This window comes from Protomyctophum parallelum, assembly GCF_964188405.1.
Source record: "Protomyctophum parallelum genome assembly, chromosome: 1".
Classification (NCBI taxonomy): Eukaryota; Metazoa; Chordata; class Actinopteri; order Myctophiformes; family Myctophidae; genus Protomyctophum; species Protomyctophum parallelum.
In genome coordinates, this window is record NC_139697.1 from 20,479,297 (window position 1) to 20,501,078 (window position 21,782).

Sequence of the window (21,782 nt, forward strand, 5' to 3'; positions counted from 1 at the left end):
TGCGCGCCGCGCGGCCACGCGATTCGATTATGGATGTGAGGAGTTCTTGGTCCACCGGGATGTCATTGTACAAGTTCGTCTGGTGCGTCGACCGACGTTGGTGATGCGAAGAGAAACTTCTTTTGAATCTTTAAAAAAGAAAAGAAATCCAGCATTGTCAATATTTTGTCATCGACTTTAAAAAGAATATATATCCTTAACGACTGACATGGGATGTTTACAATATATTCTTGTGCTGGCATGCACATGTTTCGTTTATCAAGCTGATGGGCAGAAGCCGCAGAAAAGTAAGTCCTTCTTATGGTTCAAAATAGTTGATTACGATATCGGTATAGGCCTATTTTACTATAGGCCTATAGCTTTCAGTTTAAGCCTGAATGAAGAAATGTGTTTCTATACCATTATAGGCGGCAGGCCTGTATATGCATGCTGCGTGTAACATCTCATTGTTTTAAATTATAAAATAAAATTAAGGATTCTATTATATTTTGGCCATAATATGTTTGGATATGGCAACGTTTATGAACACAGCTAGGGCTCATAAAATTACGTTTCACTATTTTTCTTTATTGTCACTTTTCCTCCTTGGCCTGCCTTATAATAGTTTATGCAGGCAGTGTCCGTGCGCCTGTCTGCCAGTCAGAGTCCCATGAGCTTGATTAGGGCGCGCGTGCACTGCAGGCTCTGGATGACGGATATGTTGAAGTGTTGGTTTAACGTCGAAAATAAGCTTTAAAAATAGCTTTTAAAACGATAACTTCAATTCATTTTCGATAGCGAGAATGAAGCAAATGTTATTTTGGTGAGGTTTTGTTAGACCTATAAAGTGTGCCATTGTGTCCTTTCTTTGTGGACTTTAATCTCAATATGAATCCTGCTTATTAATATATATATTCTCTAAAACTGTGTACTTCCATTAAATTCAATTTTTTTTTTCTTCTTTTTCCTTAATTCATGTTGCTGGGGACTATATAGCTCTGGAAGGGTGCACTGCTTCCTTGTGGGATTCCTTTGAGAATCACTTGCCAAGTCTAATCCAATTCTGGTGTTCTAACCTTCTAACCCAATATACCTCTATTCATTTTCCTCCCGCTGCAGCATACAGGGACATGTTCCCTCACAAGCACCCATTGCCCGGGAAGTCACCATATCCCATCCCGCCGCTCCCACCGTTTCCAGGATGGGACCCTAATAACAAGATCCCGATACCGGTCAGGAAGTCGCCATATCCCATTCCACCGCTCCCTCCGATCCCGGGGTGGGACCCTGAACACCCCGACAAGTGGGACCCTAAAAAACCAGACAAAAAGCACCCTGACAAACTCGAGAAGTCACCATATCCCATCCCACCGCTCCCACCGATCCCAGGGTGGGACCCTGAACACCCCGACAAGTGGACCCCTAAAAAACCCGACAAGAAGCCTGACAAGCTGGAGAAGTCACCGTATCCCATTCCACCGCTCCCTCCGATCCCAGGGTGGGACCCTGAACACCCCGACAAGTGGACCCCTAAAAAACCTGACAAGAAGCCAGACAAGCTGGAAAAGTCACCATATCCCATCCCACCGCTCCCTCCGATCCCAGGGTGGGACCCTGAACACCCAGACAAGTGGTCCCCTAAAAAACCCGACCCTGACAAGCTCGAGAAGTCACCATATCCCATCCCTCCGCTCCCTCCGATCCCAGGGTGGGACCCTGAACACCCAGACAAGTGGACCCCTAAAAAACCCGACAAGAAGCCTGACAAGCTCGAGAAGTCACCTTATCCCATTCCACCGCTCCCTCCGATCCCAGGGTGGGACCCTGAACACCCCGACAAGTGGACCCCTAAAAAACCAGACAAGAAGCCTGACAAGCTCGAGAAGTCACCTTATCCCATTCCACCGCTCCCTCCGATCCCAGGGTGGGACCCTGAACACCCAGACAAGTGGACCCCTAAAAAACCCGACAAGAAGCCTGACAAGCTGGAGAAGGGGAAGTTTCCCTTTCCCATCCCGCCCATCCCATTCATCCCAGGTTGGTTCCCCGACAGCAATCCCTGGGACGATGGCCTTTACCCGCCGTTTCCATTCTTCCCGAAGCCGAAGCCAAAGCCAAGAGATCTGACGCACCATAAAGGTAGTATGGCTTATTATAGTCAGATACTATACATACTATACTTAAGCCCAAACCACACCAATGGGTCGCCATGCAACTCCTTGCAAACCAAACGCTTGCGAGTATAGACGTATATGGCGACCCATTGGTGCGGTTCGGCCGGTCACAATACGAGGCAGGAAATTTTCGGACCCAAGTGCAGGACAGAGGCAGAGAGGCAAAGTAGTGGAATTGCAGAAGGTTTATTACCGACATCCAAGAACCGCAGGAACACGAGGCAAACAGGAACTAGAAATGCCCTGGGAATTCACTAGGCGGCAAACACAAGTGACATAATTATAAAACAATGACCTGACAAAGGAAATGAAAAAACCAGGGGAGTATAAATACACAAAGACACAGGTGAAACACTAGGGTAATCAGGGTACTGGTGAGACAACACGGGTAACATGAGCAACACAGGAAACACTAACAGACTGCAAAATAAAAGCACACAAGTGTAAAGTAAAACCAACACCAAGAACATTAACTAACACTAGACCGTGACACGGGCCATTGAATTGAGCCAGTTGAATCCCTTGTGGTCGACGTGCAACAGGACATGATATCACATACCGCTGGGACCACCGCTGGAACCAGCTCGTCCCGTCTCGACCCTTTGGTGTGGTTTGGGCTTAAATCTCCCCGCCTTCACCCCCCTTTTCCTTTAATTAATAGGATTTTAATTCATTCAGCTATTCATTTATATGGCTTATTGCCAATACAATCAGCGGTGCAAAGCAAGTAATGAAGGGTTTAGGAGAAAAGAAGGCAAAACTCAATGTAGAAAGAATACATACATTTCAATTGTACCTCGTAATTATGTCATTATATATTATATAATGTAATACCAATAAAATAAAATAAATGTTGATGTTGTACGCTATATACTTTTCTCTCTCAGGTAAACCTACCATTCGCCTCACGAGTGACAGCCCGGCGATCAACGGCTCGAGCATCTCCTTCACCGCCAAGATCGAGTATCCTCCGTGTTCGAAGGAGGACGCCAACGGGGACCTGGTGTGGGACCAGCACTGTAAAGACGGTACGGAGCTGGAGGCCTCAGGTCAGGGACGGGCGACTTTGACCATGGAGAAGGGCCACTATATTTACACACTAAACTGGCCTCAGGTCAGGGGTGGGCAACCCATGGAGAAGGGCCACTATATTTACACACTAAACTGGCCTCAGGTCAGGGACGGGCGACTTTGACCATGGAGAAGGGCCACTATATTTACACACTAAACTGGCCTCAGGTCAGGGGTGGGCAACCCATGGAGAAGGGCCACTATATTTACACACTAAACTGGCCTCGGGTCAGGGGTGGGCAACTTTGACCATGGAGAAGGGCCACTATATTTACACACTAAACTGGCCTCAGGTCAGGGGTGGGCAACTTTGACCATGGAGAAGGTCCACTATATTTACACACTAAACTGGCCTCAGGTCAGGGGTGGGCAACTTTGACCATGGAGAGGGCAGCAAAAACAGCCGATCTACAAACTCAAAACGCGTCGCGGTGCGGCGCGTTTTGAGCTTGTAGATCAGTTATTTTTTTGCCATATTTGAATTGAAATCCTGAAAAAAATGTGGCAATTATTTTATTGGAATCCTGAAAAAAAAACCTTTTTTATTTAATTTCAAATTAATTTAGTTATAGTATATAACTATATATGGACTAAATCCAGGCGTAAAATGAAACAAAAGGACCCATAAGGGTCCGTTTGGTTTCATTTTACGCTCTCAAGAGTTAAATTATTATTAAACATCTGCATTAACTTAATTCACAAGAAGTCTACACAATTAGGGAATGTAGAATAATTCATATTTTGATCAACCTTTGCCTTTTATCTCTCCTATGGTACCAACGTCAATACAGCATGGAGTTGTGGACAAAATCTTATCCAACAATACAACAAATATTCAAAGTTTTCGGTGCAGTTTTGTTTTCGTCGACTAAAACTAAGACGGAAAATGTTCGTCGACTACCTTTTTCCACTGAAGAAAACTAAATGGAAACTAAATGAAAACTATGCTATGGTGACTAAAACTAAGACTAAATATACTGACAATTTCGTCAACAACTAAAAACTAGACTAAGATGTTAGGAAGGGACTAGTGGACAAGAGATCCAGTATAAGTCACACTAATACATTCCAGGTGACTAAAATGTGACTAAAACTAAGTGAAAACTATTCAAGAGACTATGAATAGAAATGTGCTGCCAAAGACAACACTGCATGCACATGATGAAATGCAGCTCCTCGCAACAAAACATAAAATGGCATACCACAACCACGCAACATCTTGCAATGCCACACTATGCCGCATGCCAACTGCAACGAAACGCCTCACAATGCCCCACCACCACCATCACACACGCGAGTGGCTCGGGAGTATAGATTTATTTGTTTACTTTGGACACGCAGATAATTAAGCAAGCGTATTTTCACGGGCGCGGTCTCGTGAAAAATCTGTTGCGCGCGCGTGCGCCGCGGGTGACTCGACCTGGATTGTGGTGAGCGCCTGCGTCACTCGCTGCCCGTCTGATCTGAAAGGGCCTTAAGAGTGCCAAAATGGATTTGTAATTTGTACGTGTGTGTTTGTGTTAGGATTTACTCTGCAAAGCGCTCAACGTCGAAAGTATACGCCACAACATTCCAGAGTGCACCTTTGGAGCTTATCTTTTGATCTTGATTATACAGTGTAGACAAACTATACAAAAATCCCCACCTTTCAAGAAGGTACACTGAAGCAGCGGGGGCTTGTTCTGTATTAGCAGGCCTTATGTCTGTCTGTCTGTCTGTCTGTCTGTCTGTCTGTCTGTCTGTCTGTCTGTCTGCATCAGACAGTGCTAACACTAGCATGTCTGAGAGGTCATTTTGACCGGTTTTATTTTGAGATTTTGAAGTTGATTATCTTTGAGCCCATGAAGCTTTCAGAAGGTTCCCCTTCCATGACCATCATCATCCATCACCTCAGACATGTTTGACATCTGAAAAAAAAAGATCTAAATGTGAATTTAAGCACATGCATGCTACTTGTGTCTGATTTTATAATTAGGCCTACTTACCAACCGCTCCTGTCCCCTAAAAGGAAAAAATAAATCACACCTGTGTGAACTGAGTGGTGCAACTCTCTCTCTCTCCCCCCTCCTCTCTCTCTCTCTCTCTCTCTCTCTCTCTCATTAGCAGGCAACAGTGCAGCACTGTCTCTCTCTCTCTCTCTCTCTCTCTCTCTCTCTCTCTCTCTCTCTCTCTCGCTCTGTTTCTGCATGGCACAACAGCGCCCCTACTGGTACTCATACTGGTGCTCATACTTACATAGGTGAACACATACATAGTGAACACATATAGGTGTACACAGACATTGCTGGTTTTAGGAGTGGTTGCACCACTCAAAAAAAGGTTTGACATGCATTCTGTTCATCTTTTTATCTTGTTTGTCATTTCGTGGTAACCCATCTTGTCGCTTTAACATTTCGTTCTGATCACATGCAGCCAACGGACAGGTGCACTCTGGCTACGTGTTCAACGAGACCGCCGCGGACCCGACCTGGCTGGACGACTACGGCTTCGGACCGTGCAAAGACCTGAAGAGGTGCAACGTGTTCCCCGACGGCAAGCCCTTCCCCCAGAGCAACGACTGGCGACGCAAGGGTTACGTCTACGTGTGGCACACCATGGGTAAGAGAGAACACACACATGAAGGGTTACGTCTACGTGTGGCACACCATGGGTAAAGAGAGAACACACACATGAAGGGTTACGTCTACGTGTGGCACACCATGGGTAAGAGAGAACACACACATGAAGGGTTACGTCTACATATGGCACACCATGGGTAAAGAGAGAACACACACATGAAGGGTTACGTCTATGTGTGGCACACCATGGGTAAAGAGAGAACACACACATGAAGGGTTACGTCTACATATGGCACACCATGGGTAAAGAGAGAACACACACATGAAGGGTTACGTCTATGTGTGGCACACCATGGGTAAAGAGAGAACACACACATGAAGGGTTACGTCTACGTATGGCACACCATGGGTAAGAGAGAACACACACATGAAGGGTTACGTCTACGTATGGCACACCATGGGTAAAGAGAACACATAACATGAAGGGTTACGTCTACGTGTGGCACACCATGGGTAAAGAGAGAACACACACATGAAGGGTTACGTCTACGTATGGCACACCATGGGTAAAGAGAGAACACACACATGAAGGGTTACGTCTACGTGTGGCACACCATGGGTAAAGAGAGAACACACACATGAAGGGTTACGTCTACGTGTGGCACACCATGGGTAAAGAGAGAACACACACATGAAGGGTTACGTCTACATATGGCACACCATGGGTAAAGAGAGAACACACACATGAAGGGTTACATCTACGTATGGCACACCATGGGTAAAGAGAGAACACACACATGAAGGGTTACGTCTACGTATGGCACACCATGGGTAAAGAGAGAACACACACATGAAGGGTTACGTCTACATATGGCACACCATGGGTAAAGAGAGAACACACACATGAAGGGTTACGTCTACGTATGGCACACCATGGGTAAAGAGAGAACACACACATGAAGGGTTACGTCTACGTGTGGCACACCATGGGTAAAGAGAGAACACATAACATGAAGGGTTACGTCTACGTGTGGCACACCATGGGTAAAGAGAGAACACATAACATGAAGGGTTACGTCTACGTGTGGCACACCATGGGTAAAGAGAGAACACATAACATGAAGGGTTACGTCTACGTGTGGCACACCATGGGTAAGAGAGAACACACACATGAAGGGTTACGTCTACGTGTGGCACACCATGGGTAAGAGAGAACACACACATGAAGGGTTACGTCTACGTGTGGCACACCATGGGTAAAGAGAGAACACACACATGAAGGGTTACATCTACGTATGGCACACCATGGGTAAAGAGAGAACACATGACACATGAAGGGTTACGTCTACGTATGGCACACCATGGGTAAAGAGAGAACACACACATGAAGGGTTACGTCTACGTATGGCACACCATGGGTAAAGAGAGAACACACACATGAAGGGTTACGTCTACGTGTGGCACACCATGGGTAAAGAGAGAACACATGACACATGAAGGGTTACGTCTACGTGTGGCACACCATGGGTAAAGAGAGAACACACACATGAAGGGTTACGTCTACGTGTGGCACACCATGGGTAAAGAGAGAACACACACATGAACATTTTGACCTGAGGTCAGTTTCTAAAAATGTCTTCGGCATCCTGACAGTTTTCTTGAAAAAGCTATGTTTCCATGTCAGTCGTTTTTCAAAAATAGCAGACCTACAAGCTCGTAGCGCGCCACTCGGTGGCGCGCTATGAGCTTGTAGATCTGCTATTTTTCACTAGCTAAAGCGTAACATAATGCTAACACCAAAAGGGGTTCCCGCCCCAAAATGGGTTAAAGGGACACTTCACCCTTTTTGCAAAACAATATATGTTAATGACGTTTAGAAGCTTTAGAACACTTTCCTGGGGGTCTTTATGTATGTAATATGTGGTTTTAGATAGTTTAGATTGTAGCAGTGAGCCCAGTGTCTCTGATGTCATGGACACTGGGCTCACCTGGACTACATTTTGTCTCAGTAAGACAGCCCTCTCCCTATCCACAAGGAGGAGCAGTGCACCAAATAATTATGGGAATTGTAGTCCAGGAAGGTAGTGAGACCAGTGTCCATGACATCAGAGACACTGTGCTCACTGCTACAATCTAAAATATCTAAAAACCACATATTACACACATAAAGACCCCCAGGAAAGTGTTCTAAAGCTTCTAAACATCATTAACATATATTTTTTTGCAAAAAGGGTGAAGTGTCCCTTTAAAAGAATATTGAACCAAGTGCTTCAGCAAAAAAACCTCCTAAACTCCATTGGACCCAGCTCAAACTATCTGCCAAACTCCACCCGTTTATAGCCCTCTATTTGTTTTCTTTATAAATCAATGTTATTGATAACACCTCATTCCGGCTAATCGCAATTTGCGTCCTCACTTTTGTCTGTGTTTGTTTGTTTGTGTTTGTTTGTGTTTACACAAACGTGGCCATTCGTTGTCGACGGCATTCAATGTTTGTGTTTATACACAAACCCTCAAAGCTGGACATAGGATGAACACATTGAACCAATGGGAAGAATTAAAAAGTGCCTCTGCAAAAAACCTCCTAACACCAATGGATCCTCAAACTATCTGCCAAACCAGCTAACTCCATCCGTTTAGCCTTTTTTTTCCATAAATCAGTGCTATATTGAACACCCTTTACGTCTTTGTGTTGGTTACAAATATATATGGAACCAATGAAAAGTATTAAAAAGTGCTTCGACAAAAACCTAAACTAACCTCCTTGAGCTGGATGTCTTTTCATTTCCTGAAAAATGAACATTTTGGAGTTAGGTGCTTTCAGCAAAGATAGTCCACGTGCACAGACCTGCACACCAACATGTCGTGCACAGTCACAAACCGTAGCCACAACGGGTGCATTTGGTTTCATTTCAACACTCAGGACTCTAATCTACTCTACAGACTCTATAGCCACTGCTGGAAATAACCATACACTATCTTGTAACTATGCTGTTGCCTGAGCAGTAAGACTGTTTTATGTTATAAAGTTGCCACACCATATATTATAAACACAATATAATTTGCCCTTCGCTAAATCCCACCCGAAAAAGCGATTTTCAATGTTATTTACTTATTTTGCATGGCTGTGTGGTTGAACATATACACGGCTTGACGTCGGGAAAGTTATACACACACACCTGACCCACCCAGGTGATGGCAATAATAATAATAATTGCCGTACCGTGTAACATTGCAAGGCTGTCGCCTCCCGGTCCGCTCTCTATAACTCCATGCTTGGGATCCACATAGACTCTTAACCCTGTCTGAACGGGAACCCATTTTGGTGTTAGCATCATGTTATGCTTTAGCTATTGAAAAATAGCAGATCTACAAGCTCATAGTGGCGTGCTACGAGCTTGTAGGTCTGCTATTTTTGAAAAATCGAAGAACGACTGACATTTTTAGAATCTGATCTCAGGTCAGAATGGGTTAATCAGACCAGTGTGTGTCCAGTGGAAACCTCGTATGAATCTGATCTCAGGTCAGAATTGGTTAACCCCGTCTCCTCCTCCCAGGTCAGTACTATGAGACGTGTGACGGCTCGTCCTCCAGCATCACCCTCAACACCAGCGTCATGCCCCTGGGGTCAGAGGTCATGGAGGTCATGGTCTACAGGAAAAAGGAGCGCCGAAAGTACACGCCCCTCTCCACCGACAGCGCCGTCTTCTTTGTCACAGGTTGAGAAAGCCCCCCCCCCCACACACACACACACACACACATGATTACACTGTTAGGGGCCACCTAGTCATACTCCAGTTTTTGGTTGATAATGGTGACCCTACGAAACCTACAACATGACGTCACGCCGCGATGGTAAAGTGACTCAGCGCTCACCCCCCAACACACGCCACGCGGTACCTCTCTGTTTTTTTACTAAACCACCGTTTCGGTGGTCACCTTATCACCTAAAAACTGGAGTATGAATAGGCCTTTAGAATAGGTCTTATATACAGTAAATCTCCTGGCTGCACATGACACAATGATGGATGGAGTGACAGGAGAGCCAGGCAGAGCAGTGATTCTCAACCTGTGGGCCGGGGGGGGGGGGGGGGGGGGGGATCCACTGGTGGATACTGCAAATGGGCCCCCAAAGAATTGGCGAAACACTAAGATTTTAATAATAACGGAACAAAAAATATATATATCATGGTATTGTTGCTAAACTAAAGTCTTCAACTATAATTGTAGTGGAGTAAAAGTACAACATTTGCCTCTGAAATGTAGTGGAGTAGAAGTAAACGCATTGGAAATTGGAAATACTCACGCAATGAACTTACTTGGTGTTACTTGACACCACTGGTAGTCGATGCACAGACAGACAGTGTAAGTAAATAAATGACTCTACTAAATACTCCATCTCTCCGACCGTCACTCAAGACAAGATCCCGTTCAACGTCAACGTCTCCCAGAAGGCGGCGGTGAACCTCACGGAGAGCGTGTACCTGCGCGGCGAGGAGGTGGTCTTCAGCGTGCAGGTCAGTGGTGGATTTGGCGAGGAGGTGGTCTTCAGCGTGCAGGTCAGTGGTTGATTTGGCGAGGAGGTGGTCTTCAGCGTGCAGGTCAGTGGTTGATTTGGCGAGGAGGTGGTCTTCAGCATGCAGGTCAGTGGTGGATTTGGCGAGGAGGTGGTCTTCAGCGTGCAGGTCAGTGGTTGATTTGGCGAGGAGGTGGTCTTCGGCGTGCAGGTCAGTGGTTGATTTGGCGAGGAGGTGGTCTTCGGCGTGCAGGTCAGTGGTTGATTTCGTCCACTGATACCACGACGAAAAATGTTCCTTCGACTGCACCTTCTTTCACTGACGAAAACTTCCTTTAGTAAGAGACCAAACCTTCGCTCAAGTTCAACCGTCTATCGAATGATAAATGGGGGGAGGAGGGGAACCCGGGATGGGTGAGACTCAGGATGGGGGTGTATAGTCTCGGGAGAGGACGCCGTGTAATGGGTGAGACTCAGGATGGGGGTGTATAGTCTCGGGAGAGGACGCCGTGTAATGGGTGAGACTCAGGATGGGGGTGTAGTCTCGGGAGAGGACGCCGTGTAATGCACGATCGGAAGAGCGGGCGTCTGCTCCGGAAACTGCCCCGGGTTCCTGAAAGAGAAGTAGACAAGTGTGATTATATGGAGATGGAGGTAGAAGGGGTGGATGGAGGGATTGTTCTGGATCACGTATAGGCAGTGAGAACAGGTAGATGTCGGCGCACAGGTGTATTTATACTGTGGTGATTGTGGCAGGATTGGCCAGGTGATAATGAAAGGCAGGTGGGTTTGATAAGGAGGGGAGTGATTGATAAGGAGGGGGGAGTGGTTAAAGGCGCAGTGAAATGAAAAATACGTTTTTCACACTTTTAGACCATATCCGTGGTCATCATATGGGCATACCCAACAATGGATGCCAAAAAAATGTGAAAATTCTCATTTCTGTGTGTTTTTTATTATATCAAAGGTCCATAAAAACGATTGTATTATTTATTTATTAAAACAAAAACGTGCTGCGTGATGACGTGTAGAGATACACATCGATAAAAGCCAATAACAATGAAGCTCACCCGTTTAATTCCCCATATTTGCGCATCCGTCCAACACAGCTGCTACTGATTACAGAATACTCCGTTTTTATTTCCATTCAAGATATCCAGACAGTGTATTACTCGGTTTCAACTCAATCATCACGCTAAAATATGTATCTGAAAACATTATAGGGTAGAAATAAGCCACATAACAGTAAACTGGTACAGCTGGCCGACCATATGATTTATAAACAAACACACACCACGCTGTTGCGCATAGCATAGCTACCGTCCCTAGCTACCGTCCCATCGCCTGAAGGGATGCGACGCTCTGATTGGTTCAGAAACTTCAGACCGGTGTTTCATGTTGAAACACCATTTTCACGTTGTTCACCATTTCCGTTTCACTACACCTTTAAGGTCGGGCGGAAGGAGGCCTCTTCTCCCGAAACTATACGTTGTATAAATACAACTTCCCTAAATGGAAACTAAAATGAAAAGTAAGCTATGACGACTAAAACTAAGACTGAATACGAATACGAATACGGATAAAAACTACACTAGAATGTTAGAAAGGCACTAGTGGACAAGAGATCCAGTAGCCTATAAGTCATTTTACACTGAAAAAAGCCGCGTTGTGAGCTTGTAGATCTGCTATTTTCAGCAAGTGTAAAATCAGCCAATACAACGGAAAAATATATTTTAGGTGCCGTAATCAGCCGTAGCCTATACATTTAGTCGACTAAAATATTACATTTGGTCGCCTGAACCTAAACTAAACACTAAAACATTCCATGGTGGCTAAAATGTGACTTTAAAACCAAACGAAAACTATTCAAAAGACTGACTAAAAGAAACTAAAATAAAAAATGTTGCCGTTAGGCGTTAACCCATTTTGGTGTTAGCATTACTTTGTGCTTTAGCTATTGAAAAATAGCAGATCTACAAGCTCATAGCGCGCCACCGAGTGGCGCGCTACGAGCTTGTAGGTCTGCTATTTAAAAAAAATCAAAAACATTTTTAGAATCTGATCTCAGGTCAGAATGGGTTAATAATGACACTGTCAGGATGTAATAGACATTTTTAGAATCTGATCTCAGGTCAGAATGGGTTAAAAATCAACACTGCGTGCATGCAGGTGCACGACCCCAGCGACTACCTGAAGACGGCCGCCTGCGTCAACTACATCTGGGACTTCCGGGACGGCAATCAGCTGGTGACGCACAGCCGCGTGGCCACGCACGCCTACAGCACGCTGGGCACGGTCAACGTCAAGCTGACCGTGGAGGCGGCCTTCCGCGTCCAGTGCCCGCCCCCCGCCGCCCCCCCGACGCCGCGGCCCGCGCCGCCCCAGCCTCCCACAGGTATATATACGGCTGCTGCCGCCGCATTGGGTTTATGTTGTGTCTGTTGTTGTCATAGAGCTATAAAGGATAGAGACCGGAAACCGGAGCGCTAGCCCCGCCCCCAAGCTATTCATTTCGGTGGAAGTTGCTCAGTGGCGTTTTGAAGCACCCGGAAAAGACTGCCCGGAAGTGTAATTATTATAACTCAATGGCCTGAGCGAGCGGAAGTTATAAGCCCCGGACATGAACGTCATGAACGTCCGTCCATCTCCGTGAAAGTGCTGCAGTTCCTCTTTTCGACCAGTAGGTGTAGTGGCAGCTTCAACGTCGGATAGCCTTAACTGGGGGCTTGGTTGTTGTTGTAGTAGGCAGTGGTGGGAAAAGTTAGCCTCGCGTATATATAGAGCGTTGCAGTCCCGCCCCCTTTCTGAACGACGAGGGCATACCAGGAAATAATTCCCCATTCATTTTATAGACGTTTCAAAAAGTATTTAAAGACATTTAAGCCTCGGACAAAGCCAACAGCCGAGTTCACAAATCATGACAATAAGCACATTTTGGGGGGGGGCCGAACAAATAATTAGAAAGAAGGAAAAAATCAGACCAGTCTGAAGTGAGTGGTGCAACAGTGCCCCCTGTTGGACATTGCTGTTCCTTGGAGTGGTTGCACCACTCAAAAGGGCAGGGTACAACACTTATTTTTAGGATTTTTTTAATTCTGTCTAATTATTTGTTCGGTCCCAAAAAATGTGTTTATTGTCATGATTTGTCAACGAGGCTAAAATGTTCTATTGTGTCTGTTGTAGGCAGTGGTGGAAAAAGTAGCCTGCCTTCGTCTCCCTTTGCAATGCATATTATTGCCCCCGGGGCGAGATTATGTCCGGCCCCTCTCAATTGTGGGAGGACTTCACGGACAAAGTGGCCAACCAGATTCGTCTGGAACCAGGCTATAACCAACCAGGGCCCAGTATGCAAATATGGGGCGGGACATTGCCGGGAAAAAAATCTAATGCTGAGAGGGATGAGACTAATATCCACGCAGTGATATTAGTATCGCTACGCGAGGCTAGGAATAAGTACTCACTTGTTTTACTTTAAAAGTATCAATACTTCTATGTAGAACTATACTTCGTTACAAGTAAAAAGTCAGGTATACAAAATAAACTAGAAAAAGTGCCCTTCTGGGCACAGGTCTCCACCAGGATAGGAATGTAGGACATTGCAACTTGCCTTGAGGAGTTGTGGCGATTTGTACAAAGCGGGCTACTCCTGAAAACTGTAGGAGCCAATCGTGGGCAATCAGGATGGAATATGAGAAATCAAACAAACCTGTCTTGATCACATGACTATGGAGATCATGTGTACCGATTTGCGTGAAATTTTGATAAAATCTGAAGGAGTAATAATAGAAAATGTGTTTTACATATGTCGGCCTCCTGGTGGCGCTATAAAGAGCAGATGTGAAAAATTCCAGGCAAAGGTTTTTCCTTGGCCTCTAGGGAGTTGGCATACAAAGTTATCCACAGATCCGTGCAGTTAGAGGTAAAAACACTTTTCGGCCAGTTATAGCGCCACCTTGAGGCTGAGTTGAAATGTTCATGTGGCATTTCGTCCTGGGCCTAGTGGGAATGTGGGTGCACAATTTCACGGAAATCACGCGATGTGTTCATGATTTGCAGCATTTTGTTTGAAACGGAGCACTCCTGTGAACTTTGGAAGCCAATCTTAACCAATCAGGATGGAGTCTGAGAAATCTGAAAGACTGGTTTCATTGAATGGCTCTAGAGAGACTGTGTACCAATTTGCGTGATGTTTGGACAAAATGTGTAGGTGTACTGTGCAAAAACTTGTTTTGCACAAAGCGGCCTCCTGGTGGCGCTATAACAGGCCGTTCTGGAAAGTTTGGGGCAGAGGTTCATCGTTGGCATCCAGGGAGTGTGTGTGCAAAATCTGGCATCGAGCGGGTTAACGGTGGCCGAGATTAGCTGCTCACGGACGGACGGACACACACACACACACGGACGGACGGACGAACGGACACACGGACGGAGTGCAAAACATACTCTCCCCCCATGCCTTCGGCCGGACGGACGGACACACGGACGGACGGAGTGCAAAACATACTCTCCCCCCATGCCTTCGGCCTGGTGGAGACAATAATACATAAGCCATAAGCCTAAGCTTAAAAAAAACAACATACTATCATTGTTGATATAACGCCATTTAGGTCAATGGTATAACATTATGTTGTGATATAATAATAATATAACAGCGGGTAACCTATTTAAAGGTATATTCAGTGATTTCACTTAATTCAAATATCACTTATTTTTTTGTTTTGTTGTGATAATCCTCCCTACTATAGAGTGTGCTGGCCATATAAGGAGTTCATCCCTGTCCCCAGTTAACCCCTGGGGGTCAAAAAACCTTAGGTTTCGTTTTTGACTCTCTATCCTGATTGGACGAAAGGCTGGGTCCCACAGCCAAAAACGAAACCTAAGGTTTTTTGAGTGAAATCACTGAATATACCTTTAAGGGCCAGTCAACTGTCTTTATGAACTGTGTGCCGGTCCGTGACAACGGAAAGGTTTGGAGCACCTGCTGTACGGCACCACTCAGTTCAGACGGGTCTGATTTTCCTACAACCACAGACTACGTTTTCGACCAAAAACGAATACGCGGCTGGTTAAAACTGATACATGGCTGGTTAAAACTGATATGAGGTTAGGGGGAATAAGTGTCTGGTTAAGACTGAGGTTGGGGTTATAGGGTTAGATTTAGTGTTAGGGGGAATTAAACCACTTGCGCGCGGGCAAAGTTTGGAAATGGTCTCCTATATGGACACAACATGCGTCGAAGTTGCTCTGTGAAATCTGTGCTTATACTTGCTTAAAAAAATACTGAAGAATCTAAATGTGCACATGCTTGATTAAATGCTTAAGTAGCCTATTCGTATCCAAAAGTACAACTTACACATTTTCTAGTGTACTGTACAGGATTAAAGTATGACTAAATGCACCTCGTAACTGTCCACTATACTGTATTGTATTGTCTTAATTTCAAGTGTTTTATTGTCAATCTCTTTCTCTCCAGCTGCCCCCACACCTCCGCCTGGCACCCACGCTATCACTGCTCAAATGGAAACCACTCGGGGTGAGGAAGATTACTGTGTGTGTGTGTGTGTGTGTGTGTGTGTGTGTGTGTGTGTAGTGTTCAAGTGTTAAATAGAAATCATTGATAGAGTGTTTGTTCAGTAACAGCCGTCTCCCCATCTCCGCAGCTCTTGAGTAAAAGTCATTTTCAGGTTGGGAAGACTTTGGATTCCAATTAAATTAAATCAGAGAGAGAAAGAGAGAGAGAGAGAGAGAGACCTCATACAGCTTATCGAATAAAAACAAATAGCCATTTTTGAAAAAGTGTTAAAATGTGGCGCAAATCTTTAAAAATACTTTCTTTCACAGTGAACATTTTTAAACAACTAAATGGGGGAGGGGGGTCCCTGGAACAACATATTTTCAGACGGGGGGCGTTGGCCAATTACATATATTTTTTAGGGGTCCTTGACATGAAAATGTTTGAGAACCGCTCACATAGAAACATGGGGTTCTTCAGAGAACTGTCAGGATTTAGAATCGACGAAAGGTCTAAATGTATAAAAGGAACACACCATGTTCACCCCGGCTTCTGACGCCATAAAGCTGCGACTCCTTCCTTCTGTCACGGTATGAGACAGGTGTTGGACCGAAGTGCAGAACCACAGTTTAAATTAATATTTATTTACCAACACAGGACATACATGGGCTGGACACCATAACATAAATTATACACTAGCAGGGAACACAAGGAACAAGACTACAATAATAAAAGTATACAACAGACAGATATCGTGACACCTTCCTTTCCTCCTCCTCCTCCCAGCCCCCACCACCACCAAGCCCGGCCCCTCCACCGTTCCCACCACGACGGGCTTCCCCACCACGGAGCCCCTCCCCGACACGGTGGCCGACGTGACCCCGGGGCCCCGCCCCACGCCCCCCTCCGCCGCCCTGCGCCTCCGAAGCCGCCGGAGCCTGGTAGCGGCCGGGAATGGCGAAATGGAGTGTTTCCACTACCTCTATGGTTACTTTTCGGGCAACATCACCATTGTTGGTAGGTTGTTGTTGTTGTTGCTGTTGTTGTGGCGGCATGGGGGGGGGGGGGGAGGTGGAGGGTTTCAGAATGGAGTTGTTTTCAGGGGGGGGAAAATAAGTTCCATTATTTTGTCACATGCAGGAGCTTGTTATACCTTTCATTGGGTAATGTTTATAAAACCCACACAGACTAAGGGCCGATTCATACTCCTTCAGAGCCGAATAAAAGTCGGTTCGGCGCTGTAGAGACTACAATGTGACGTCATTTGAGATTCAGGGAGGGGGGGGGGGGGGTACCGTCCTAAAGTTGGCTAAAATAGGAGTATGAATCGGCCCTTAACTAGACCAAAAATGTCAAAAGCAGCAATGTTTGGGGTGCAATTGAGCTCAGAACCTTTTTTTTTTTTACAAAAGATATTATTTCATGTCACAATCCCTTTAATGTAATATAGAGATACGAGGTTTCTGCCCCAACAGTGACGATATATACAGGTACAACTTGTAGATCTGCCTTTCCATTGGCTGAATGAAACGCATGAAATATAACAAGATCTTGTGTAGTATAATTAAACGTTATTAAAAAAGACAACGTTGCATGCTGTAACTGTGCCCTCCACAGAGCCCAAGCACAGCGCATTCTTCAGCCAACAAACAGCAACAAACAGGATATTGGACGTTTCTGCTGCCAAAGTCACCAATACTGACGTCAGCTTCGTGGTCAAATGCCTGGGCAGGTGAGCGAGGCTGAGCTTGGATCAGTAAACTGTGTCTTTGATTAAGTAATTCCCCAACCTATACAGTATGTACCTACCGACGTACCGGTCTAGTGTGCTTATTAATGCTTTTACTCAGGAAGGTTAAGCCAGTAGGCAGTAGAACATGTCAAGGGACCTCCAGATTGATTGTATTTGGCCACCCACCCCCATCTGAAAATGGATTACAGCAAACGTTCTATAAATAATCCAAAAGATTCTTTTCTAAATTTAGCGAAAAGAGCAGATCTGCAAAACAGCTTGTAGATGAGCTATTTTCCCCGGACGTGACGATAGTATGTCACAGTCATACATAGCCAACCGTTGACGCCAAGCAGGGAGGCACAGTCTTTGGTATGACACGGGTGGGGAGGCATATGTCTTAGATAGTCGACAGGCCTAAATGGGTTAAATAAAGGTGGATTCTCTGTCCCCCCCCCCCCCTCCCTCCCTCCCCGCGCCTCCTCCTCCACAGGAACCCCACCTCCGTGTGCACCATCGTGTCGGACGCCACCTGCCGCACCGTGCGCAGCGTGGTGTGCAACGACGTGGAGCCGGCGCCCAGCTGCGAGGTGCGCCTGCAGAGGACCTTCCAGGAGCCGGGCACCTACTGCGTCAACATCACCCTGGTGGACCCCGGCAGCATGGCGCTGGCCACCACCACCGTCACCATCAGCAAGACGCAGGACGACACGGACACGCCTGGTATACCGTCCCACGACGTGCACACGCTCACTCATACAGTACAGCAGGGTTCCCCAATTAATTCTCTCCTCAAGGGCCATATTTTGACTAGCGCGCCAGGCTGGGGGCCGAGTCCGCACGCACGAAGACCCCATTTGAAAAGGATGCCCAGTTTGACATGCATAGCGGCTACTGACCCCCATGTAATGCCATTTATATCTGGGACCCCTCCAAAAATAAAAATAAAAAATAAGGTCGGATTGATTGAAGTATTAAGTAACCTATACTGGGAGTTGATCGGTTGATTTTCACTCGGACGTTTTATCAATGCCAATAGCAGCCAGTATAGGCTCCCAGACTACATGCGTCATTATGATAAAATGCACTAGTGCCTGAATTTAGTTAGGTAAAAATAAGGTAATTCAATAGGATAATGTCATTTTATAGACAAATCAACTGACAAATATTAGTCCAAGTTTCCGACTCCGTCTGATTTTCATTAGAGAATACAGCATCTTCCTTTGTCTGCCTCTTTTGGAGGTAGAAGCCGTTTCCTTCTTTCACTTTCCGACCTCCATCAGCTCCCTCTCCACACTTTCTGCACGGGCTTCGTGGAAACTGTGAACAGGAGAACCACACTGGGACAGGACAATTGTCTGTCTGCCGCCAGCCATTGTCCTCCGGTTTGGGATAATCCATTATCTCGCTTCGGACATTTTCCAGATGTATGGTTATAAGTTAGACCTCTTCAAATGATCCTGCTAGCCATGGAAAAAGACCCAGACATTATATGACCCTCAGACAAAAAAGCGATAGTTTTAGAGCAATCCATGGAGAGCAGTGAGACTGGCCAATGTGAGCAGTACTCTTTTATCCAAAAGGTCCCAAACGAAGGTCACTCCCGGCGCTGTCCAGCTTCGATGCAACTCTGGGACACAGAGTTGGATTGAACAGACACTTCTCCCCTGGCGTTGCTGGTGGTCCCAGCTGGTTAGGTTCCCGTAGAACTCGGTGGTCCGCAGTTAAAATTCCTAATGCTGAATTGTTGCTGCCGTAGGCTGCTCTCGCTGAAGCTGTTGGGCTGAACTGGCAATTTCCGGCCAGTAGGAGAGTCCGCGACTTGGGTGGCACACAGTGGCCTCAATCTGCATGTATGGTGTTCATTATAAAGAGTGCATAGATTAGTACGTAGATGTACCTAATTTGCATACTTTATCTAAAAACAATATTTTATATAAAGGTGTTATGTTTGTGCCCTAAAGGCATTACCCCCCCCCCCCCCCCCCCCTCAATCCAGCCGAATTATCAATGTGCAATAGATCGGATTGCGATATACGAAAGTATATATTTACATGCAACGTGCAGGTGATATCTAGATACTTCTGTTCATTCATACCATGACTATACAGAGTTTTTGTACTACACATTGAAACTGTCAATACAAGTTGTGATAGAAATGAGTTGCGATACAAATTGAAACTGTTAATACAAGTTGTGAACAGCCAATAACCTTTAGATAGAGAACAGGATTGATGCTTTCCACCGTTTCTCCATCTCTGAGCAGCGTCCAAGTCTTCTGTTCATACTCCTGAGGTGGTTCTCACCTCCACCGTTATCCTGGCAGCAGTCTTTGCCTTCATTGCCTTCCTGGTCTACAAGTGAGTAGTCTTCACGCACGCACGCAGGCACGCACGCAGGCACGCAGGCACGCACGCACACACGCACAGCAGTGGTTCTCTAACCTTTCCATTTCAACCCGACCGCATAACTCTGTATACAATTGGAACCAAATGGACCCATAACCGTAAAGGGGGCGATTTGTATACTCTCAGAGTCACAGAAGGTCTAGTAAGGGTCCATTAATACCCACCTCAAGGAACCCTGAGGGGTATCCTTAAGAACAACGCATCGACAGTAAAAGGGAGTGGCGCTCCATCCGTTTCGACTGTTATCAATAGACAAGACCGCAGTGATCACTTAGGATCAGTACGATTGTTTTCCACGAGTATGGGCATTCTCTGCCGATTGATAAAACGAAAACCCGGAAAACTAGAGGATTAAGGTTGGCGAACATGCTTTAATATTAGGACCGCGCTGCGACATGCTTGCGGTTATGTTTAGGGGAGGGTATGAGGAGGCTTGTCGTTTTCAGTAGGCTCCCAGCATGTCCAGTAGACCCGAGTAGACCGATAACTTGCGATAAGATCGTTTAACGTGTCATCAACGCCAATCGCAGCAAGTAGGCTCTAGACTACATGCAGTAGGTCCGATCGGCTAGATAAGATCGGCGTAATAAGTAATCTACTGGGAATTATCGGTTGATTTTCGGTCGAAACGGCTCGGCAGGCACACATATGGCAGTAGGCTTCATGCCACAAACAAGGTGCATTTCTTGGAGAAATGGTCAGGGTATCCCAGGCAAATTCGGATCACTCATCTCATTCTCTTATAATCATTCCTCACTTTCATCTTCCATCCCATGTCTGATTTCTTCTCCTTTGCCCGTCATGTTATTCATTTTGCATTGCAACAACCCTCTCTCCACTCACACCCGGCCTTCTCTCTCTCTACCTATGCCCTCTGACACCCGTCTCTCTCTCTTTCCACCAGGCGCTACAAAGTCTACCGGCCCGTGCGCAGGTCATTGGTGGAGGACGCCGCCATCCACGTCGGGGGCGGAGGACGCATGGGACGGCTGAGAGACACGCTCTTCCCGACCAGCGAGGAGAGTCGTCACCTCCTGACCCGCTCCTCGCGTAGGCCTCTGTAGGCTCAACGCGACGCCAAGGACTGTCTAAAGAGGACGAGACGCGAAGAACGTAAGGGCGCCGCCATGTTGCTCACATGGCACTCCATGGAAGGAAAGAAACATGCACAGTTGAGACCAAGGAAGCTGAACGCGGAAGTGTTGGCTGCATAAAGCCCATTGCGCATGTTTCTTTCCTTCCATGGAGCACCATGTGAGCAACATGGCGGCGCCCTTACGGTCTTCGCGTCTTGTCCTCTTTAGAAAGTCCTTGCGCGACGCCACTGCTTCACTCCCTCGGCATGGCTGAAATATAATAGCTATAGGGCCATGTCGAGAAATCAAGTGACGACTGTGCAAAATAATCAAAGGTTTTTACGAGTCACAAAATGGCATGAACCACATATTTAATGTCTTGTCGAGAAATATTAAATACTACTAATTACTTTACTGTCGATTAATGTTGTTGTTGGCACAGTGTATGATAGAGCAAGTGATTTATGCATGAGTAGTGTGTAATTAGCATGTGGATCGGTGAAAGGAGCTGTCAAGTCTTATACTTTTTGGGTGAAGTGGTTGCATTGGGAATGCAACGAGTCTATAACTATAATATTGTTCCCTCTTTGGACTGTGGCTTGCAGCCATAACCCCTAAATGGTAAAGTTATTTGGGATGAACATATATATTTTTTCTCTTTAGTATAATATAAAATAGGAATGATAGAAATTAAATGTTTTAATACATTAATATTCTCTTGAATGTGTTCATGCGTTTACGGAAAATGTAATTAATCTG

General features: G+C 45.9%; 1 protein-coding gene across 1 annotated transcript; it reads left to right on the forward strand.

Annotated features, from left to right (window-relative positions):
* Nucleotides 1-29: 29 nt before the first annotated feature.
* gpnmb (glycoprotein (transmembrane) nmb) lies at nt 30-21,024 on the forward strand (the record flags this gene model as incomplete). Its single annotated transcript, XM_083769747.1, has 13 exons — nt 30-96; nt 1,099-2,118; nt 3,041-3,181; nt 5,637-5,822; nt 9,340-9,501; nt 10,202-10,299; nt 12,468-12,693; nt 15,769-15,828; nt 16,594-16,824; nt 17,425-17,539; nt 18,033-18,262; nt 19,806-19,899; nt 20,852-21,024. 13 exons carry the CDS (start codon nt 30-32, stop codon nt 21,009-21,011), a joined length of 2,790 nt encoding a protein of 929 aa, XP_083625873.1. The 3' UTR covers nt 21,012-21,024.
* Nucleotides 21,025-21,782: the final 758 nt, after the last annotated feature.